Below are 24,623 nucleotides of genomic sequence, written 5' to 3' on the forward strand. Positions count from 1 at the left end.
TTATTTATTTTTGAAGAAGAGAGAGACAGAGCATGACGGGGGAGGGGCAGAGAAAGAGGGAGTCACAGAATCCTAAGCAGGCTCCAGGCTCTGAGCTATCAGCATGGAGCCTGCCCCATGTGGGGCCAAACTCCAGAACCTGGAGATCATGACCTGAGCCAAAGTCAGAGGCTTAACTGACTGAGCCACCCAGGCGCCCCTAGGACCTGTTAAATTTAAGGAACACCCAAGTTAAAGTTAACTTAGACACAGGCCATGTTGGTTTTTTTACCATATATTTATTAGTGTCTTGTTGAAGACTACTATGGTATACCATTTTTGGAAACATTGCATTTATGTACACACATTCCAGAAAGTTTTCTTGCATCAAAACAGTTTTTTTCACTAAGTAAATTTGAATAATTTTTAAAGACAATACTAGTTAAAATGGTATTTTCTAAGTTTCTTTGCATTTATCTCAGTTTTAAAAAAAGACAATTCTTAATTTTTTTTTAATGTTTGTTTATTTTGGGACAGAAAGAGAGCAAGTGGAGGAGGGGCAGAGAGAGAGGGAGGGAGGGAGGGGGAGAGAGAGAGAGAGAGAGAGAGAGAGAAAGAAAAAATCCCAAGCAGGGTCTGCACTGTCACTGCAGAGCCCCACATGGGGCTGGATCCCACTGACCTTGAGATCTTGACCTGAGCCGACATCAAGAGGTGTGCGCTTAACTGACTGAGCCACCTAGGAGCCCCTCAGTTCATTCATAAATTTCAAAAGGTTGTGCTAAGAAACATTTTCCCATGATGTCATTATTTGCAAGAAAGTATAGCTCTTTTATGCCATATTCTGTTAATCCCTGTTTTTCAGCTCTGTATATACTGTCTTCATCTTTTCCTGTTAGTTTTTTCTTTCCTCAAATATTCTGTATGTGCTACTTAATCTAAGATCATTTCTTACATTTTGAAAATTCAATAAACCATTATCCAGGAGCTTTAGCAATAGGTTACTCTCTCTCTAAGTAGAATTTATTGAATTAAAATTTTCATAGTATTTCCTAGGATGGTTGTTAATCTAGATTACTATAAAGTGTTTAAATGTACTTATAACTGGTAAGGATAAGACAATTGTATATGATTTGACTTTCAAATACATTACTTTTATCTGCATAGGCATGAGATAGTGTGGAGACAGACATTAATTTGTAATTACCCCTTTTTATACTGTTTACATAGTTGTTTGTTTAAGGTCTTGGTGACTGGTGGGTTGTATCTGGTACAATTCTGTATTTAAAAATAAAGAGTATTTCTTTGTGGTGAAGAGATAAAGAATAGATGGAAAAAATTTTCTTACCTTTTTTACAGAAAATTTAAAAAAATACATAAATAGAAAAGTTAAAGCTCCAGTTGTGGTCCTTGGACCAGTAGCATCACCTGGGAGCTTGTTTGAAATGTACAACCTTGGCCTTCCCCCATCCCCACCCCCAGCCCTCGTGAATCAGAATCTTCATTTTAACAAGATTCGCAAGTGATCATGTGTTCGTATTAAATTCATATGTATGTAGATGAAGCTTTTTGCCTGGAGTCATTCAGTGCCTTGCTATTTTTTTTGTTATTGAACTTGTTGTTACTACACATGCTTTCTGCCCCCCTCCCCCGGAACCCCCAAAAGATGGTGTCATGGCCCATGCCAGCAAGAGGTTGAATACATTTCATATCTCTTGAAACAATATTAATGGCATGCAATAATTATTGAGCTCTTATTCTTACTGAGGCAGGCATGGTGCACATAGTGCACAGTGTATTACATGAATTTATCATAGTTCATTCTCATAAAATTCCTGTGATGTATGCAGTATTATGATTCCTACTCTCCAGAAGGGGAAACCAGATTTTTAGCCATTTTTAAAAATCTTTTTTAAAAAACTACTAACTAAATTCCACACTTTACTTGGATTTCATTGGTTTTTCCATCAATGCCACTTCTGTTCCAGGATTCAATCCAGGGTACCATGTTGCATTTAGTTGTCAACTGTCCCCAGTATCCTCTGGTCTGTGAGAGTTTGTGTCTTTCCTTGATATCCTTAACAGTCTTGATAAGTGCTGGCCAGGTATCCTATAGAATATCCCCCAATTTAAATTTTTCTGATGTTTTATTAGGGTAAACTGGGGTTATCAGTTTTTAGAAAGAATATCAGAGATGAAGTGCTCTTCTAGTCACATAGTATGGGAAGCATTAATAGCCACATGATATTACTGATGATGTTAACCTTCATCACTTAGCCAATGTAATATTTGCCATACTTCTCCAGTTTAAGTTACTGTTTTTTTCCTTCCATACTGTATTCTTTGGAAGCAAGGTACCATATGTCCAGCCGTCTCTCACATGGCTGGGGGGAAGGTTGGAATTAAGTTCCATCTCCTGCTGGGAGGGACTATCTACATATATTAAATAGAATTCTTCTGTAAAGAATTCTTCTCTTCGATTCATTCAGTCATTCATTTATATGAGCCTGGACTTTCATGTATATGTATTTTATACTTTGGATTATAATCCAGTAAATTATTTATTCTGTTGCTCAGGTTATTCTAGCCTTGCCCATTGGGAACTGACTTTCAAGTTGGCCACTGTGTCCTTGTTACATACTTCTATCCTTTTGCCCTAGAACCAGCCATTTTTCCAAAGAGCTCTGGATCCTTTTGTTGGAGACAAGGGTATTAGAAACCAAGGTTTGGGTGCTAGGTATGCTCGTTACTATGCAGTTATCACTGCTTCCAGGTCCTCTCAGTGGAAAAAGCAGACAGAGCTATGTAGTATATGTATGTATACTAAACTACCTATATCTGCCTATCTGTAGTTTCAGTGTCTATCAGTATGCATGTTAAGGTAAACATGAGTTCGTACTGATGTCTCCAACTCTAATTCTGTACTACAGGATTCATCCTAACCTTCCTTTCTTGCTCCTTTATAACTTCAATCTCCTTCAGAGAGAAAGCTGGCTCCTACCATCCACCATCCCATCATGCACTTCAAGCTCATATACAGGTAAAGCAGTTTCAGAATTTTTAGGCCATACTCCCAGAAGAAAAAAATTATCAGCTAGAATACAGTGTTTATGTAGCGTATTTACACAGTTGGTAATATATTTAGCCTTACGGTTTCTAGTCAAAACACTGTTTTCTAAAGTTACTAAAGTTAGCTTCTTCCTACCACCCCCTTTAGTGTGGTTGTCATAAATTTGTAATAAAGTTAGATTCATTTGGCACAGTTTACATTCCATTCTGTGTTCTTCAGTCACATGGGTTGATTTTTTTTTAATTTGCATATATTACATTTACTCTGTGATGTACAGTTTTATGAGTTTTGACAAATGCACAGAATCATTTATCCTCCACCCCATTACTATACAGAATGATTTTTTCACCCTAAAAGTTCTCCTGTGTCCCAGATGTACTGAATCAGAAATTTCATTTTAACAAAGATTCCCAGAAGATTTGTATGCATATTAAGTTCATATGCATATAGGAGAAGCTATTTATCTGGAATCATTCAGTATCTTGCCATATTTAAAAATTATAAATTAACTTGAAGAAAGATTATTATGATTTAGAGGTGATAATGGAATAGCTAGGTGTTAACGTGCAGTAAGTGAATATACTCAAATTCATGGAACCTATAGGTATACAAGTGAGGTGAAAGAAAATGGAATTACTAGAGTAAATAATAGGCTATAGGGAAAGTTTTCATGGAGCTCTTCAACTTTTATAATCTTGATGATAAGAAATGATGTAGTTTGGAAAGAAAGGAAGAACAAATGGTATATATTCAGTAGTGGGATGGAGAGGAAAGTTTTTGCAGAGGTCATAGTCCCCCAATAAAGAAGTGTAAGTTCCTAATAAAGAGAATGTGTTGGACCTGCTACCTTTGCAGTTCTTTACTCTGACGTTTAGTCCCAAATGAAGGAAGGGGAGAAAAGAAGTATAGCTGAATAAATGCAACATGTTATTTTTTTAAATGTTTATTTGAAGAGAGAGAGAGCACATGTGTGCATGCAAATAAGTGCCAGCAGGGGAGTGAGGGAGAGAAGGAAGGGGGGTGGGGGGGGTAGAGAGAGAGAGAGAGAGAGAGAGAGAGAGGGAGAGAGAGAGAGAATCCCAAACAGGCTCCACACTCAACTGGAAGGCAGACATGGGCTTGGTCTCACAACCTTGAGATCATAACCTGAGCCGAAATCAAGAGTCAGACGCTTAACCAGCTGAGCCACACAGGAGCCCCAATGCATCATGTACTGAGAGAAAATCACTCATGTGAATAGACTGGTCAGAACCACTGGTTTAAGGAGATAGTCTAGAAATTTATTGTACCAGAATCAAGTTCTTAATGTATGAATGACTGAGAAAATTGCTGTTTATAATTAAGGATATATTATCTGTCACTGTGATACGAGGTGATTACTTAGTCAACTTTAAGTAAATGGTAAACTGTATTTGAAAGTTCTTTGGTGTGGCTGTATTGAGATCTAAGTTATCATTGAGATTAAAGTACAAAGACATGGAGAGTTTTGTCTAAACAGTACTGGTTTCTGGCATCCAATGTCTACAGTAACTCTCGGAGATGAGCCATAAGGCCCAAAAATAGTGGGGAGCTCCTTCCCTCCCTCCCCCCTCTCCCCTTCTTTCCCTCCCTCTATCCCTCCTTCCTTTCTCTCCCTCCCTTCTTCCTTTCTTTCTCTTTTTTCTTTTTTTCTTTCAAGAGGGAGAGAAAGAGAATTCCAAGCAGGCTCTGTGCTGCCAGTGTAGAGTCCACCACAAGGCTTGAACTCATGAACCGTGAGATCATGACCTAAGATGAAACCAAGAGTCGGATGCCTAACCGACTGAGCCACCCAGATGCCCCTAAGTCAAGTATTGGCAGTGTCAGGTGGTTATAGTCGGTACAAACAGAATGACAGTGTGCATCAATTTGAAGGTAGGAGACAGAGAAGTTTAATTGTAAGACAAATGGTTAGTTTCTACATCAAGCCCAATGTCAGAATGAAATTTTTTATTGTTGTTTTTTAAAGAGATCTTAGAATTTATGTGTTAAAAGTCTTGATAATGGGGCTTTTATGATGGTGAGGTGTGTTGACAGGCTTAGGCAAAAAGCAAAGAGAAATTTTTATACCCAGGAAAATGATTGGTTAGATGGCAGTAAATACTGTGCTGGAGAGCTATTATGTAAAGAAATGGGTCCATTGGAGAAGAGTGGAGTTGCAGTCTAAATTCCTTCAAAGGAGACCATTATTTTTGTGCTTGAAGTAGATTATAATATGATTATTGCCATTTGATGCAAACTACTACAATATTCCCATTTCTAAATGAGTAAATCCTGAAGTAATAAGAAGTATATGAAAGGAAATTTTATAAGAATTACAATTAGTTGTACATGAGTACAAAAAATGTAAATTTCTTTATTACCGTTTTTGTATGTATTTTATAGCAAAGGATTGACTTAGGGTTTGGTAGTTTGTCTTAGTCATGTTATACTACTTTGGTGATTTTACTTAAAAATTTTTTTTTAATTGAATGGTTCACAGTAAGTGGAGGTTTTTTGTTGTGTGCAGTACACTCCCATGGGTATCTGCAGACTGATGAAATACTATAAATAACTTTGTTAGTAAAGCATATAGTGCTGGGAACTTAGTTTTTGCAGTAGTATTCATTAAAGTAATAAAAAGTATATACAATACATGTTTTAAAAATCTTTCTTTTTTAATTTTTTTAATGGTTATTTTTGAGAGAGAGAGAGTGAGTGGGGGAGGGGAAGAGAGAGACGGAGACAGAATCTGAAGTAAGCTCTAGGCTCTGAGGTGTCTGCTCAGAGCCCAGCTTGGGGCTTGAACTCATGACCATGACATGACCTGAGCTGAAATCGGAGGCTCAACCGACTGAGCCACCCAGGAGCCCCTCGAAAATCTTTTTTAAAACAAATTAATCAAATGGATAATCTCTTGAATGTTTATTTCTTTAATATTTGAGAGAGAGAGAGAGCTCACGCCAGTGAGGGAGACGGGCAGAGGGAGAGAGAGAATCTGAAGCAGGCTTCATACATGTGGAGCCTGATGTGGGGCTGATCTCATGACATGAGCTGAAATCAAGAGTCAGATGCTTAACTGACTGAGCCACCAAGGTGTTCCCGGATAATCTCTTTAAAATTAAACTTTTAAATATAGTCATTTTATTTTATTATTACTGTTAAAAGTTGAGGATAATCTTAAGCATATGCAAAAGTAGTGACCAGTAGTAAAATGAACCCTCATGTACACATCATCTAGCTTCAACACATTTCATCTCATGGGCGATCTAGTTTAATTTCTAAATTCTCCCACTCATTTATTTTGAAATGTCTTAATTTCTACATAGATTAGACTTATGGTAGGAAATACTTATGGGGAAAACATAAATGTCATCAGTTAAGCTTTATCTACTTGTTATAAATTACAGAATTAGATTTGTGTCATGTCATTAATATTAACAACAGATTTTATGTGTTTTATGAAACTACTGTTTAGTAACTTTCAAATATATATAGTAGCCTTTATTTCTCATCTGTCTCCCTGAATATTTATTAGAGAAACTCTTGAGTTTACTGTCTTTACCTGATATTCAACATGACTAAACCTAGTCATCTTTGAAATTAGTGATGCTAAATGTGACCCTTCCTAGCAGTTTTATTCTTATTTATGCAACTGGAAACTTTAAGGTGGTAGAAGCATACTGTATTGTGAGGTTATAGTAAAATTTTGACTTGGATTTGTAATTTAGAATGCTAAAAGGAACTGTTGGGTTGATGTTCAGTGTCTAACAAACAGTGACATTAGTTGGTTTTCAGAACCATACAGATGGATAGATACATTCCATATTTTCTCAAACCTTTAATATTTATCTGATGGCTTATAGTGAAAGATAAGCTGGGTAACAGTTTCTAATACAATGTAATTTTAAAGAATTTAAAGGTAGTCTGATCTTAGTTACCTAGATGAACTCTTATTTTAAAAAAAAAATTTAATGTTTTTATTTATTTTTGAGACAGAAACAGAACATGAGCAGGGGAGGGGCAGAGAGAGAGGGAGACAGAGAATCCAGAGCAGGCTCCAGGCTCTGAGCTGTCAGCACAGAGCCTGATGCCAAACTCTTCTCGTTTTTTAAATGATTGTTCTAGGGTAATATATTTTAAATAGTAAGTTGCAGCATGTTAGAGGATTATGAACAGTTCTTTTTTTACTGAGAGAGGATAGTGTAAACTAGAATAGAAAATACAGTGTGCCTTTTGTACAGTAGTAGTTCGTCACACTTTTATGCCTATGTGTGCATGCATGTGCATGTGTGCACTGCCTCATGATATAAAATGTGTAAGTCATAGTCCAGAAAGTTTGAGAGCCATTGCCTTTGGCCACCAATTCGTTGTCTTAGTTTTAAGTATTTCCTCAATACCTACTAGTTTCCATATTGTTTCTCTAGTCCCGTTGAAGTAGATAACAGTCTATAAAAATAACAGAAATGAAGTCCCTGACTTAATGAATTCTAGGATGTAGTTAGAGATACATGCATAAAAATAATTGTAATATTGTGAAAGAATAATAACATGACCAAAATATCGTGAACACGTATGTTGGTACAGTGATGTGCCTGAAGAAATTGGAGAAGGTTACATAAAGAATATATTTTTGAGTAACTTTAGAGTGGATTATCAGTTACTTCAGAGATGACTCATTCTCTAGAGGGAAAATTATGGGGAATACTACCAGTGAGTTCTAAGATGACTATTTCCATAAAGCCTTGCCCTTGATTCCATTTCCCTTACCTCTAGTTCCTTAATCAGAAATCAATGCATCTTTATATCTTTGATTCTCATAAGTTTTACTTTTTACCATGGTATTTTGTCTCTTCTAAAAACTCCTGTTAATTGAAGAGATGAGCCAGTGAATTCACATTGTATATGTATAGAACTTATTCTTTCAAAAGTGTTTATTGCATAAACGTTATTATAGTATGTTAAGTAGAGAATCTGTTAAAGTGCTGTATATACTAGATACCTCAAAACACAGGGGCTCACATAGTCACTTCTTTTCCACTCTCAGGTAAGTGAGCTCTATTCCTTGAGGTTATTCAGTTACTGTGACTAGTGGGACAGTTTTGCTATCCTTAATACATAGCTGCTTTTGCTCTACTAGTTGCCGTTTTCAGACCACAGGAACAAAATAGGGTAGGGGAAGATTTAAGGCTATGACATAATAATCCCACATCACTTCTAGCCATATCCCGTTGGCTGGAACCTGTTCACATGGCCACATGTAGCTGAAAGATAGACTAGGAAACCTAATCTTTAGCTGGGTGGGTGTATACCAATGAAAACTGGACAACAGTTATGCAATACTAAAGGGCAAACAAAATGGATACTGGGTGAGTGTGGAGGAGCAAGTAGACAACGTACATAAGGCATAAATATAAAAAGTTACTTTAAAATAATCACTTATACTAAGAAATCAGTGGATTTTATTTTTCTGAATTTTCTTTCATTTCTTCACATGTGTTCATAATTTGTACACTTGTTACAATACTGGTATTTGGTTTCTTCACTTATCCTTCTCTGAGCCTCAGTTTATTTATTATAAAAAAATGAAAGGATTAAATGAGAATCCAGGTTCTGGCACATAGCACCAATTAGTAATCACCCTGTTTATCCTTGTTAGTAATTTGTATTGAAAACTTGAGTACATCATAGGTGTTATTCATAGACACTTTATATATTTATAATTATGACAGTCTGAAGAACAGCTTAAAGCAGAACTTGAAGTAGGAAGTTCAAGGAAACTTCAGGAAAAAGACCAATTTTTTTTTTTTTTTTAAATTTCTGATATCTACTAGTATTGAATTCCCACAATACATCAGACTATATGCTTTACATCTCTTAATCTTCACAGTAATCCTTAAGTATATTTATTATTTCCATGTGCAGAAACCTGAGGCTTGTCTAATGGGTGTACATATATAAATATAATTAACAATGAGAAGAAAGAGCTAGAAAGCTAGGAAAAAATAGGTTAGGGTTAAACTTCAGAGCATTCAATCAGGTTAGCCCTGAATTTCCCCCATAATTATTTGTCAAAAACTTCTTTCAAAACTTCCCCCAAAGAACTCCTTTTGAATGGTATTGATCTTAAAACAGTAATTAGGAGAGGGAACAAGGCTTGAAATGAGAATTTAGTGCAGTATGTTTGTTCTTTAGCATAGTAAATATAGTTGTTTGTTTATGTATTACTATGTCAGGCATTTAATCTTTTATTAATATTTCTGTGGAAAAGCAGTTTACCTTTTATCAGTGTATCCTATAGCATTCCTTCCCTATCTTTCCAGAGTCTAACCTACAGTTTCTTGACTTTGTCAGTCCATTCCTAGTCCTTTATCAGGGCCAGTTTCTTCTGTTGCCGATCTGATGGTAAGGGAAGCAGCTGCTCCTTGTTGCCATTTTCTTAGATTATTTTATTCATTCTTCCTTTGTGTGCCATTGCAGACTTAGTTTCCAATTCCTGTGATAAAAAAGCAAAAAATACTTGAAGACTTCTTTTTCTTGTAATACAGAAGAATCTTTGTTTATTCACTTGAGAATATATTCTTTTCATGTACCCATTATAGGTCTTGGTGGTTTTTTTTTTTTAGTTTAAAGGACTGATTTGAGTCTAGAGTTGAGTGCAGATAAAGGAGGTGTTGCTATGCTGTCATATGCTAGGTTAAGCTAAAAGATTCTCCTAAAGTAAAGTATTTCCTACCCACAAACATATGAAAATCTAAATAAAATAGTGCAAGTGGGCAAAAAATAGGCACACTGCTAAACTTCAAAGAAGACTTCATTGTGCCAGCAATAAAAAAGACCTCAAAGCCAGCATTAGGAGCAGTAAGCTCTGAGCAAACATGGCAGCACAGGGGTATTTGCAGGGGATATGGGGTCTCTGGACAGCAGGGTGAGATTGGAATTGAAAATAAGTGTTTGACAATGGAATTAAGTCTCCTTAAAGTTGGGACCCTGTGTTGTATGGATAAATTAGAGTATAGTGATGAAGATATTTTGAAATCTGTGAAGAGCTACTTTAAGTTTTGTCTAAACTAGAGTATAAATGAGAGAAAGGACCATAGGGTCCAAGCCAATAACATAAATGAATGAAGTTGTCTGAATATAAGACACTTGTTTGTGGGAGGTGACCAGTGAAGGTCATGCAGAGATTTGGTGATTATGTGCATCATTGGAAGGAACCAGTGCTACTTGGATATAGACAATTGTGACCATGTGGGAAATAGATTCAGTGTTCTAGATTTTCTGTTTCCTCAAAATTATTTTCCTCCAAACAATTTTATTTTTATTTTTTTACATTTATTTATTTATTTATTTATTTATTTATATTTGAGAAAGAGAGAGAGCACGTGAGAAGGGGAGGGGGCAGAGAGTGAGAGAATCTAAGCAGGCATGGAGAACCTAATGCAGGGCTTGATCCCACGATCCTGGGATCATGACCTGAGCTTAAAATCAAGAGTTGGACGCTCATCTAACTTCATCACCCAGGCACCCCTCCCCCAAACAATTTTATTTATTTATTTTTTTTTTTTTTTAATTTTTTTTTTAACGTTTATTTATTTTTGAGACAGAGAGAGACACAGCATGAATGGGGGAGGGGCAGAGAGAGAGGGAGACACAGAATCGGAAGCAGGCTCCAGGCTCTGAGCCATCAGCCCAGAGCCCGACGCGGGGCTCGAACACGCGGACTGCGAGATCGTGACCTGAGCTGAAGTCGGACGCTTAACCGACTGAGCCCCCAAACAATTTTAAATTAGATGACTTAGAGAAAGAAAAAAATCTGAAAGAAGAAAAGTAGAGGCAGAGAAACCAGGAGGAAGGAATAAGACAACTTTGAAAGACTTATTAGGCTTATGATATTTTGAATAAAAAGCCAAGAGGTGGTAGTACTGTTTACTTACATATTTTTAGAGTCTGTTAGAGTCCTAGAAAGTAGGGGTAGAATTAAGTAAAATATCCAGGCTATACAACTATCTTAATCATGTACCACTGCCAGAAATCTTGCTAGGTGTCTTATGTAATCTGGGTGGAGATTTAGAATAACTTGATTGGAGAAGTGAGGGATGAGTAGAGTAGGAGCACTAAGGAATAGTGCAGAAAAGTTGCAAAAATAGTACCAAGAAATTCTTTATATACCCTTTGCTCAGGTTTGCTACTTTAACTTTTTGCCTTTATATTTATATATGTGATGTATACGTAATACGTATTTATTTTTCCTGAATTATTTAAGAGCACATTGGAAAAACCATGCCACTTTACACCTTAGAATATATGTATTCCAAGAATATAGGCATTCCCTTACATAAGGCATGTATAGTTATTAAATTTACATTGATAGAATAATCTTCAGTCAGTAGTCAGTTTGGTCAATCCTAGTCATCTTTCCATATAGAGTCCAGTCTGAGATCACATATTGTATTTGGCTGTCATGTCTCTTTAATCTCCTTTAATCTGGAACACTTCCTTTTTGGTTTTTCATGGCATTAGTATTTTGAAGATGATAGGCTAGTTATTTTATAAAATATATTTCTTAATTTGGGCTTGTCTTCTATTCACTTTGGATTAGATCCAAGTAATGCATCCCATACCACATGCATCCCTGGCTGGAGTACTGTGTAAGTGGTGATATATCTTTCTCAGATATATCTGGAGGCTCATGTTGCCTGTTGGTCCCTATTCACTATGTTTGTTTCGATTACCAGGACAGGGTGGTTTCCGGTTTTTCATCTGGTTTCTCATTTATCAGTTACACCAGAAAACAATTTCTAAGAAGACACCTTGAGACTGTGCAGGTATCTTACTCATCAAACTCTATCCCTAGATTTAGTGTCTCTTGATGATTCTCGCCCAAACTAGTATTTCTCTGGTGATTGAAAATGGTAATTTTCTAACACTGCTCTCCTGGCCATATTGACCAATTGGTGGTCAGAGCCCTATCAGAGCTCTCCACTGTCTTTATTTCTGCCTGTCTGCCTACCTACCTACTTATTATCAGCATGGACTTGAGGATTCCTGTTTTATTTACTGGGTAGTAACCTTTGATGGACTGTTTCTATGCTTAGGTCAGATTTGCCAATGAAAGCTTCTTCAAGTTGGCTCCTATGTCCTGTTATGTTTGTTTGTTTGTTTGTTTGTTTTTTCCTGTTCTTTTGAAATGCCTCCATTTCTTTCTTTTTTCTTTCTTTCTTTCTTTCTTTCTTTCTTTCTTTCTTTCTTTCTTTCTTTCTTTCTTTCTTTCTTTCGCTTTTGGGTATAGCAGGATAGTTTAGGTTCGTCTTGTACTTTCCCTGTCTCTGGAATCTGCCATTTTTCAAAGGACTCCCAGTTTATTTAAGTGTGGAATAGTACTTAGCTATCAGGATCTGGGTGCTAGGCGATTATAAAATTTGAAACTTTAAAGGGATATGTTTACATTGGTTGATAAGTAGCAAATCAAAACATATGCTGTCAAATACAGAAAGATGTATGCAGTGAGCCATGTTTTTAGGCTTGGAAGCAAAGCATATTCATCTTTGAGGGACAAAGTGAAACTGTGATACATCTACAAAATGGAGTATGTGTAGTTGCATAAAGGGAGAGGAAACAAATCTGCTGTGGAATGATCTCCAGAATACAATGTATATATATCATTTAAGAGTGTAAATATGTTAATGATTTTTTATGAAAGAGGAGATATATACAAATATATCCTTATTCATAATTTGCTTATATTGAAGAAAAGGGAAAGTACATTTAGAACTTTAAAAAAGAACTATAGGGGGAGACGACATAGTGTAGAGGAGACAAAGATGGAAAGTAGATTTTGACTTTAACTTCTGTAGCCCTCACATTGGATCCAAGTAAATAACAAAGCAAAATTAAGTCAAAATGAGTAAAAAGTATCTAAAATGAAGAAAGGCAAATGATCCTAAGTAACCAAATTGGTGGCTCTACAGCAATAAATTATTTCAGTTGTTTTAAAGCAATAATTTGATTCTAGGATTATTCTTGGGACAAAAGAATTTTAAAGAGATTTTAACATTTAGTAATCATGTTATTAATAAGGTATCATTTTGGAGCTATTATATACATTCTCAGGTAAGGAAATAAATAATTTTAATGTCATTTGGAACAAAGAAACTCAACCCAAGTGATACTATAAATATATAACCGAAAAAATAAAAACCTACAAATTTAAATTGGAAATGTTAGTATAAATTCTTAATGCATTGTCTTTAAAAATGTATGTTACTAGTTCATTCCATTAAAAACAATCTTAAAAACAGTGACCAATCCCATAGTAATAGACTCACCTAGTACTCAGATTGCAATTTAAGTTCTAATCTAAACAAAAGCATTTTGATGAAATGGCTGGATGACATTTTGAAGCAGGAAATACACAAGATGAGCCTGGTTCATCTTGTCAGACAAGAAAGTAAGGAAGCTATCAAAGACTACTTGAGGTCTTGTCAAAAGGACTCTGGAACTAATAAAGTATTTCCTGTGGGCTAAAGATGGGACAATTTGGACGTGAAGAATTATATAGTGGATTAAAACTTATCAAAGAATTCAAAACCATGAGTTCATGAGACATAAAAACTATTCGTCAACTTTGAAAGGGTGCTAGCAACTTAACTCACAAAACTAGCAAATATAAGGAAAACAAATAAAAATGGCTTTCAGGTATGAACTGTAACTTAAGGTTAACAAACATGAGGGAAAGTTAATTAACGAATAAATGATATAATGGGTAAGTGAAGAATGGTGTATCACCATCTTACTGCCTCTAAATGAATAGATGATAAAGCCATATGATCAGTGGCTGCTAAAAAATTAGGTGTAGAGGTTATAGGGAACTGTGTAATGGATGGATAAGGCTGAAAATGCCAACTAAAATTTATCTTTACTTAAAAAGAGACAACCAAACTTCAGTTTCTTCTAAGTCCACAACAACTGTTTAAAAATATTTTTGCTAAAAGAAAAGCTGAAGTTGAATCTGAACCTCTTGTTCTAACAGTTTACAAGAAATAGGGCCAGAAAAATATGTTAATACCACAGAGTTACAGTGAGCAAAATCTGAAAAAGCAGAAAAAACGACCTAATATTTTCCACAAAATAAATTGCAAGGGAATGCAAAAAGGAAGAGGGAACTGTCACATTAAGAAGACTTAAAGAGTTAGAGAAAAAAAAAAAAAAACAACATGATTTTACTCATCTGTGGAATTTAAGAAACAAAACAAATGAGCAAAGGGGGGAAAAAAAGGCAAACCAAAAAGCAGACTTTTAACATAGAAAACAAATTGATGGTTACCAGAAGAGGTCAGGTGGGAAGATGCGTGCAATAGGTGATGGAGATTAAGGAGTACCCTTGTGATGAGCACAGGTGATGTATGGAAGTGTTAAAGCACTCTGTTGTACACCTGAAACTAATACTACACTGTATGTTAACTAGAATTTAACTAAAAACTTAAAAAAAAAGATAAAAGTGCAATGTGTGAACCTTTAATGTTCAGGAGTAACTCATGCTTTAAAGGTATAGTACTGTTTTTTTGGATATTTAAAAATAGTGTTCATTTATAATACTTTTAATACTTAAATATTTATGGATAAAATTTTAGAGTGCCTGAGATGTGTGTCTTTGGGAAGCTAGATTGTTGGAAACAAGATTGGTAAGAGTTGGTAATTGTGAAGCTGGTTTTTAGATATATGGTAATTCATTCTATTGCTCTCTTGTTTATATTTGAAGTTGAGTATAAAAATAAGCCCCAAAAAAGACTTTAATTTGAATTGCTCTTTTATTTTTTAAATGCTGTGTTTCTATTTAATTTACTGTAAGAAACAATATAATTTTATCAAAGTGCCTATAAACTTAACGGTGGATTTTCTTGTGTACATTGAGAAAGGTGAGGAAAAGAATTCAGTGTTTCTAGTAACTACTGCTTTATTGTTATTGTGCTAGTGAGATTTAATATAAATAATAAGGATAACTCTTAAGTGGCTTATGTTTATTTATTTTTTGTCAGCTAGTCTTTCCTTTATTTATTTATTTTTAATTTTTTTAATATATGAAATTTACTGTCAAATTGGTTTCCATACAACACCCAGTGCTCATCCCAAAAGGTGCCCTCCCCAATACCCATCACCCACCCTGCCCTCCCTCCCACCCCCCATCAACCCTCAGTTTGTTCTCAGTTTTTAACAGTCTCTTATGCTTTGGCTCTCTCCCACTCTAACCTCTTTTTTTTTTTTTTTTTTCCTTCCCCTCCCCCATTGGTTTCTGTTACGTTTCTCAGGATCCACATAAGAGTGAAACCATATGGTATCTGTCTTTCTCTGTATGGCTTATTTCACTTAGCATCCCACTCTCCAGTTCCATCCACGTTGCTACAAAAGGCCATATTTCATTTTTTCTCATTGTAAGTGGCTTATGTTTAAAAAGTTACTGGTATTGGTTATTACCTAAATAAATAAAATGTTAGAGCTCAGCAGTATTTCTTGTAGGCAGATATAATTGTGACTTTTATACAGGAATTCTAACCCATGTATCTTGGATTTATGTGGAAATCCATCTACCCATCATTTTAAAAAAATGTTTATTCTGAGAGAAATAGAACACATGTATGTGTGTGTTTGAGTGAGGGAGGGGCAGAGAAAGAGGAGAAAGAGAATCCCAAGCAGATACCACACTGTCCATGTGTGCAGAGCCCATTGCAGGGCTCCATCCCATGAAGTGTGAAATCAGGACCTGAGCCAAAATAAAGAGTTGGACACCTAACTGACTGAGCCACCCAGGTGTCTCCCCCCTCCCTATTTTTTTTATTTTAGAGCATGAGTAGGGGAGAGGGACAGAAGGAGAGAGAATCTTAAGCACGCTCCACACTTAGTTTGGAGCCTGACGCAGGGCTGGATCCCATGACCCTGGGATCATGACCTCAGCTGAAATCAAGAGTTGGTTGCTTAATCAACTGAGCCACCCAGGCGCCCCACCCATCAAACATATTGAGTTCTTTGTTTGGTGTAAAGGGCAACAAGTAAAAATCTCAACACTCTAGGAACATATGATATGATAGAATATTAAAGATGAGATACCAAAAAAAAAAAAAAAGCCATGAAAGAAAGCAGAACTACAGTGATCATTGCATAGTGTACTCACAGCCAAGATAGTAGTATGTATACAGTGTTATGGGAGTGCTGAGGGAGGATACCTAATTTACAGTTGGTTTGGGAATACTCTGGAGTCAGGAGAGATTTGTTGGAGAAGTGCCTCTGAGATGAGGCTCAAGTAGGAATTATATAGTGAGGGAAAAAAGAGAAGTACTTGTACAAAAGCAGGAAGTAGAAAGAGAAACCGGCTCTCAGAAGTACAAATAGTTTACCATTTGTAGAACTAAAGGTGTAAGTGGCTGGAAATAGGTTGGCAAAGACAGATTCCTGAAAGGCCTCATAGGTACTTGCACTTTATTATAGAAACACTGAAAACTTTAAAAAAAAAAGGAGGGCCATGCCCAGACTTTTATTCTGGAAAGAGCATCTTATAGCAGTGAGCTGAAACAGAATTACTTTATTAGGGAAACATTAGTCACCGATTTTAGCTCATAATTTTATGTCTCAATATAGATATTTTTTCCTAAACCTGTGTCAATTTTTCTTGAAATTTTTAGGATTTTATTTTTAAAAAACTTATGTAAAACATATACATGGTTTGAATCTGATGATTCATTTCAGACCTTGTTCCTTCTACTCTTCCCTCTGTCCCGCCCTCTGTAGTTAACCATTTTTAACTTAATTGTTGGTTTATCTTGCCATTATTCCTTTTTTTAAAAATATAGGCAAATATGTATGTTTTTCCATTATACAAAGGAAGCATAGTATAAAACATTGTTTTGTATTTTGGATTTTTTTTTAATTAAAAAAAATTTTTATTTTCAATCTTTATTTACTTTTGAGAGACAGAGTGTGAGTAGGGGAGGAGCAGAGAGAGAGGGAGACACAGAATCCGAAGCAGCTCCAGACTCTGAGCTGTCAGCACAGAGCCCGACGTGGGGCCGGAACCCACGAACCGTGAGATCATAACCTGAGCCAAAGTCGGACGCTCAACCGACTGAGCCACCCAGGCTCATGTATTTTTTTTTTTTTTTAATTTAACTATATCCTGGAGATTGTTCTGTGACAGTATGTAAGATATTTCTTACTTAATCTTTGTATATATTCTTAATCGAACAAAAAGCAACTAAGTAAAATAAATTCTTTGTGCTTCTAATGCATAAGGTGAAGACATTCTATAATAAATCTGTGTCATTAGAGTAACCTAGATTCAGGCTGTTTGCTTTTATCTCCATCCAGAACTACTTCTACCTGAAGAGTATGAAAGGAAATATTCCCACTTTCACTTAGAGTTTTGTTATATTAACAAGGAATTTTGACCAGCCATTCATCCGGAATGGCTAATCAAGACATAATCAAGAATATAGGCCCATGATAGTCCCCCAAATTCAGTCATTCTCATGTGTCTGCTTTTCAAGTATCTATTGAGCACCCTCATTGTGTAAGGTGCTATTGTTAGGTACTCTGGAAAAAATAAATGGTATCCTCAAGAAGCTTACAAGAAATCACAGAGATACCCCTCTGCTTAATACTCCTTTTCTGTCAACTGCACTTTTTTCTCAGTGTTCCCCAATTACTTTTGTTAGACTTGCTTGTATCTTCAGTGCTCCCCATACGCCTGGATCTGTTATCTTAAAAATAGCACAGAACAGCATTTATTGGTAGATATGACTGTCATCTCTCCATACCAAGTTAGAGGTTCTTTTAATGGTAAAACTTAGTCTTTCCCAGTCTAATAACATACCTCTTAGTAAAATTTATTGAGTAAATGAGTTATCTCTTAGTGGGTTAATGGAGAAACAAAATTCTGTGTCAGGAAAAATATCTTTTTACTATTCTTGCTGAAATTTCTCAGAAGGGACCTGAGTAAAATATGGGTAAGTGGGGTTTGTTGTTTGCTTATTTATTAATTAAAAGGCATTGTGTTGTTTTTGATCTCTGAGCCATGTGACCATTGGTTAGAAATTGTGGCAAAAGTGATCTTAGTATCACAGCCATTAAAAGGCAAATTTTGCTTACTGTTTTCTGTGAAGAAAAACATTTATTCCTCTAGATTCCCAGATTTTAAAAATATGCATATGTTCACACTTTGAGCATTTTAATTTATATCTAACTTTTGGAATCAAAAGTCTTCTTTCATATTTTTATGTCTGTGTTTCCATGTGAATACTAAACTCCTTGCTCTAGAAAAGGAGATATTACTTTTATAAATGAATTACTTTTAATATTGCAATCTATTTCCCTAGAGTAATACCTCCATCTGGTGGTATTTCTGAAAATTACAGCGGAGGACATGAAGTTGAATTTAGCCGTGTTGTGTATACACAAGCTATATTACCTGTCGTTTGTCATAAAGTCTGGTGAAATTATATCAAAAGCTGAGTCTACTATGTGTGTAAAAAATTTAATGCCCTAGTTTTCAACAATTCATATGTAAATACTTTGTGAATAAACGGCCTTGGAAATAATAGTAATTTACACAATCACCTGTTTAGGCCAGACCATTTCTAGGTTACTTTGGACTGAAAATTAGTATTAGGAAAAAAAGGTAGTTTCTCAGTGAACTGTTAATTGTTTCATAAGTGCATATACAGAGTTTAAGAAAGATTGTGAGAATTTACTATTATTTCATATTTACTGCTGTGGAACCATGACAGATTCAATGATTTCTTCAGAGAAGCAATTACTGATTCTATCTTTCAGTAAATTGTATTTGATCATAGCTTAATATCAATAAATTATTTTCCCCTGGAATGAAAGAACATAGATATAAATTTGAAAATAAGTAGAAGCTACAAATTTTTTTCTACCTGTGACTGTGAGAATTTTCAGGATGTGTATCCTTTTTTTTCACACAATTTCTACATTATATTTACTATGGTTAAATATTAAATAGCCTTTTAAGGATAAGGATTATGCCTTCAATTTCTTGTTTTCCCAAGTTCGTAGCCCAGAATTCTGTAATTTGATAGATTTTGCTCATTATCTTTGAGAAAGATTGTGGTCTGATTGCTTATGTTTTTGCCAAAATTGTACTAAATTTATCAAGTACGTCAGTTACTATAGATTAACATTAATTCTTTTTTCTATTTGTTTGGCTGTAGAAAGTTGAAATATAACATACAATTTAATGCTTTGGGGCTTTCTGCTGACTTAAGGAAAATTAAATTCCTAATAAATTTTGGTTGAAATCTGTTTATTTTCAAATTGTAGCCAGTCGGATGATGATTCTGGGTCAGCTTCAGGCTCTGGATCTGGTTCAAGTTCTGGAAGCAGTAGTGATGGAAGCAGTAGCCAAACAGGTAGCAGTGACTCTGAATCTGGATCTGAATCGGGCAGTCAGTCAGAGTCTGAGTCAGACACTTCCCGAGAAAACAAAGTCCAAGCAAAACCACCGAAAGTTGATGGAGCTGAGGTAATAAATACAATATTCTGAAAGGTAGATTTCTTGTACTACTTTGGGAAAATTTATAACATTGGTTTATAGCATTCTTAATCTAGCTTTTAGAAAACATTAATTTTAAACACTGAAATTACTTTCAGTGATTCTTAAACTTGTGGTTAAATATCTCAAAAATGGTTAATTGGCTTGGAAGAGAAGCTGTCAAGCAAGTACAAAATAAACACACAAATACAACTTTCTAAGGCATAAACTGAATTTCATAAATATTTATTGTTTCATGGATAAAAATTAAAGCCTTTGTGAGGTCTTTCTGTTAATCTTAGTGTGTCTGATCTCTCCTTTCAAGATCTTCAAAGGAGATACTTTGTTGCTAATAGCAGGCGAATCTAATCGATTTGCTTCCTTGAAGATACTTGGTAGATAGGCTAAGGGTCCCTCTGAACAAAGCTTCTGTAAGATTTACTAAAACCTGTCTATACCTCATAATAGAATACAGTAGTGTTACTTAGAGTACCAGTCATGATAAGATGGTTGGGCCAGGATATACATTAACACTTCTTTTATGGAGGCAGTCTTGCTATCTAATAAATAAAAAGTTCGTTGAACTGAAACTGCTTAGTGACATAGTTTATTTGCATTCTGACACAAGCTCTTCATCTTCACATCAATTAAAAAACTGGGCACTTTTTGAGTAGCACTGGTGTCACATATTGTCACTTTGTTTTTTGAAAATAATATTCCACATCAAAGAATATGTTGATTAATATTGTTTGTCTCAGCACACAAGTTTTTTTATATGCAACTAAGCTCAGAAGTTTAATTGCTATAATACCGTATTACATATAACGTAAGGAAAATAGTCTGAATTTATTATTTGGAGGCAGTGAAAATGTTCAGTAATTTAACCTTGTTAAATTTTTTTTCAAAACTTCATCCTTCACTAGTTCATATTTCTTTTTATGATAGTTTTGGAAATCTAGCCCTAGTATTCTGGCTGTTCAGAGATCTGCAATGCTCAAGAAGCAGCAGCAGCAGCAGCAGCATCAAGCTTCATCTAATAGTGGATCAGAAGAGGTGAGTTTTCATTATGAAAGCTCTTATTTTAAAAGTAGATATAATGTGCCATCATTTAGTTAGGTGTAGATATTTATGAAATTATTAGAAATAGTAAATGTTTTGAAAGGAGAAGGAAATAACTATGTTTATATGTATCAAGAGCCTCGAAGTATCAATATACTGCTATCCAATAATTCCAATTTTAGGAATTAATCCAAAATAACCAGTGAAAGTGTATGTGCATTTGTGTATCACAGCAAAACTTGGAAATAAACTAAATGTGAATACTATGTGCACAGATATACACATTTGTCTATTAAACCATATTTGTTACTCATATTGAATAACAGAATTCTCAATATGTTTTTAAAAATACAGGCTACAGCTTTAAACAGTATAGTTCCTATGCACACAAAAGCACACCTGCATATTTGCATGGAAACATTTAGGAAGAACTATATCAAAAGCTGTCTAGGGGCACCTAGGTGCCTCAGTCAGTTAAGCATCCGATTTTGGTTCAGGTCATGATCTTGTGCCTGGTGGGTTTGAGCCCTGCATCATGCTCTGTGCAGACAGCTCAGTGCCTGGAGCCTGCTTCAGATTCTGTCTGTCTGTCTGTCTGTCTGTCTCTCTCTCTCTCTCTCTCTCTCTCTCTCTGTCTCTGCCCCTCCCCTGCTTATGCTCTGTGTCTCTCTCTTTCTCTCAAAAATAAATAAACGTTAAAAAAAAATTAAAAGAAAAAAAAGCTAATGGGGAAGAAAAATACTGAATCAAAATTTGACATACCAACAATTAGAATTCCTTTTGAAGGCCATACTAAGCAACAATAATGGTCTCTAAAGATAGTGGATTGTAATGTTTTCTTAATTTTAGTGGCTGTTGTAAATTTGTAATAAAGATGTTATTAATTACTTTATGTGCTAATGATATAAATATAACATGGGAAAAAAGCTTTACAGTTAGTGTTATTAGCACAGTGAATGTTAAATAGTATGACAAGCAAAAATTTGATATCATGGTCAAATTCTAATCATTAATAGCATTGACCTTGTTTTTTTTTTTTTCTCTGTAGGATTCTTCAAGCAGTGAAGATTCTGATGACTCATCAAATGAAGTCAAAAGGAAAAAACATAAAGAGTATGTTATTTTGTTCAATTGATGATTTTCATATCAGGAAGACCCTATTGATTTTGTGTTTCTTTTATGAAAAATTATTGCCAAAAGTAGACTTTTGTAAATTCTTGGCTCATGACATTTTATTAGGTTAATTTAAACCATTAATCCATAACATTTATCTTTCTGTGAGGACCTGAGATTTTTTTGTGCCACTTGTTTATTGTCTGTGATCCCTCTCTCCAGAGGGGTGTTTTTAAACTCAAGAGATCCGGGGGTGCCTGGGTGGCTCAGTCAGTTAAGTGTCCAACTTCGGCTCAGGTCATGATCTCATGGTCCATGAGTTCAACCGCCGCGTCAGGCTCTGTGCTGACCGCTCAGAGCCTAGAGCCTGCTTCAGATTCTGTGTCTCCCTCTCTCTCTGCCCCTCCCCCGTTCATGCTCCGTCTCTCTCTGTCTCAAAAATAAATAAACATTAAAAAAAAAAACAAAACTCGAGAGATCCGCCTAGTCATAGTATCAGAAAATATTAATAACTTGGGAAACCTACATAGAAATGTAGGACCAGTGGATGATAAATAGTGGGTATTTCTGTTAAATTTTTGTTAATAGCTATCTTACTTTTAATCTGCATGTGAAATTTACTTTCCTGTAGAACTCATTTAGAGACTCACTATAATTTCCTCAAGATCTTGACCTGGAACGTGTTTGAGTACTTCAGATTTTCACTTATTTAGATGGTCTGGGTTTTTTTTGTTTTTTTGTTTTTAAGTTTATTTATTTATTTTGAGAGTGTATGTACATGCATGAGCAGGTAAGGGGCAGAGAGGGAGAGAGAAGGAGAGAGAGAATCCAAGCAGGCTCCATTCTGTGAATGCAGAGCCTGACATGGGGCTCAATCCCGTGAACCATGAGATCATGACCTGAGCCAAAATCAAGAGTCAGACACTCAACCGACTAAACAACCCATGTGCTCTTGGTCTGAGTTTTTTTCTCACTTGTTTTGTCAAAAATACTGTTCCATTGTCTGTGTCTTATTTTTCTACTTTCCTTGGCTGTCCTGCAGTTTTACTTTGGTATATCTACCTTTGGATTTGTTATTTATTTGTTCCACTTTATTCACTCCTGTTACACATCTTTAACATGAAGATTCCTATCTTTTATTAGTTTCTGAAAATCCAGTCATTGTATCCCTGGACATTTTCTCATTTTGTAAATATCCCTGGTACTACTTTAATATATATCTTTTTTACTGGATTGTGTCTGTGGTAGATATCTATTGGATCATCCATCTTCTGTGTAAATCTTACTGTATCCTGTTTTTTATTCCTTTATTGCTGTGTTACATCCTGGCTAATTTCCTCAGATCTGTCTCCTGGTTTACTAGAAGTTTACTAGTTTACATTTTCAACTACTGTGTCTCATCAGCTCTATAACTCTTCTGCTGAGTTAGTAATTTCTAAACTTGGCATAGGTGCAGGCAAGGACTATTTTTAAAACTAGTGATTTGGGATGATGGGTAGGTTTGGTTAGGTATAAAGGTCATAATGTGTATTATAAGAAATATGGAGACATTTTCATATATTTTACCTATCTGTTGCTATTTCTAGTGTGCATACACTCAGAAGATCTCAAGATAAAAAAGGGATTACTTCCCTGTTACGGTTTTACCATGAACCAGATTTTATCATATGTGCTTGCTTATGGAACCCTTAGCATAGTCATAATTGATGCTTGAGGTACAGAGCAGTGGAGTAGAAGAGTAGCTGTGAGACTAGTTAGGGCATATATATAAGAATTTAATGTGTATCTTCCACTTGAAGTTGATATTATAGCAGAATATTAATGTGTATATCCAGTAATTTTTCTCTACATGTTTACTAGAATTGAATAGACTGAGTATAGACTCAAATTAGCAATAAAGCTAAGATAATAATTGAATGTTGGTTAAAATGCGCTAGTTTTTTTTCTTTATTACATTTTTCTATACTGAGTATATTTTAGGTTTCTTTATGAACATGTATTACTTTAAAAATAAGTTCCAGAGTGTGTTTTTTTTTTAAGTTTACTTATTTATTTTGAGAGAGGGACAGCGAGCGTACGTGAGGAAGGGGCAGAGAGAGGGAGAGAGAGGGAATCTCAAGAAGATTCCTCACTGTCAGCGCAGAGCCCAATGTGGGGCTCAGACCCATGACCTGAGCTGAAGTCCGATGCTTAACCAACTAAGCCACCCAGGCGCCCAGAGTGTATATTTTTAAAAATCACACTCTCCAGAAAATTAAAATGAAAGAGATTAGAATCTTTTTTTTTTATGAGAGAGCAAGTATAATTATACAGGATTTTCAAAATTAAATCCTTTGACTCTTTAAATTATCTTTCCATGTTTTCGTTCGTAGTGATAATCAGAATAACATTTACTTATTTGCCACTCATTGAGGTATAACTAAATGATTAACAAAACCCTGGAGTTAGAACTGTATGAAGAATATTTTCCAGCATTTTTTTATTCTACACACATTTTAATATGTTAGTGTAAATGAAAGCAGCAATTTTTTTATATTAACTAAAACATAATTTATTTGATTTTTTTTGTATTTTTATAAGAGGTAAAATGTGCTATACAATATAAGGATAAATAAACATACTTTGTATATTCTGTATACAGTGAAGATTGGCAAATGTCTGGGTCAGGATCTCCATCTCAATCTGGCTCAGATTCAGAATCTGAAGAAGAAAGAGATAAAAGCAGTTGTGATGAAACAGAATCTGATTATGAGCCAAAAAACAAAGTTAAAAGCAGGAAACCTCAAAATAGGTAAGTATAGTTCTCAATTTCATGCTGGAAATTGTTGGTTACAGAGATACTCTTTTTGTATATGGTGTCGC

General features: G+C 35.2%; 1 protein-coding gene and 1 long non-coding RNA gene across 4 annotated transcripts in view; one reads left to right on the plus strand and one right to left on the minus strand.

Annotated features, from left to right (window-relative positions):
* Positions 1-24,623, plus strand: part of CHD1 (chromodomain helicase DNA binding protein 1) — a 78,178-nt gene that overhangs the window by 6,730 nt on the left and 46,825 nt on the right. For 2 of the 3 annotated variants that reach the window (XM_058726283.1, XM_058726298.1), the window contains exons 3-7: positions 2,962-3,019; positions 19,379-19,580; positions 20,535-20,642; positions 21,697-21,761; positions 24,403-24,552. In XM_058726283.1, the coding sequence (XP_058582266.1) occupies positions 2,962-3,019; positions 19,379-19,580; positions 20,535-20,642; positions 21,697-21,761; positions 24,403-24,552 (583 nt within the window). The remainder of the gene's footprint in view (positions 1-2,961; positions 3,020-19,378; positions 19,581-20,534; positions 20,643-21,696; positions 21,762-24,402; positions 24,553-24,623) is intronic. The other variant, XM_058726292.1, reaches the window with a different exon arrangement.
* On the minus strand, positions 9,279-24,452 carry LOC131509964 (uncharacterized). The gene is made up of 2 exons (XR_009260832.1): positions 24,383-24,452; positions 9,279-9,542 (listed from the first exon to the last, which is right to left on the minus strand). It is a non-coding gene; the product is annotated as an uncharacterized LOC131509964 (long non-coding RNA).

This window comes from Neofelis nebulosa, chromosome 1, assembly GCF_028018385.1.
Source record: "Neofelis nebulosa isolate mNeoNeb1 chromosome 1, mNeoNeb1.pri, whole genome shotgun sequence".
Taxonomy (NCBI): Eukaryota; Metazoa; Chordata; class Mammalia; order Carnivora; family Felidae; genus Neofelis; species Neofelis nebulosa.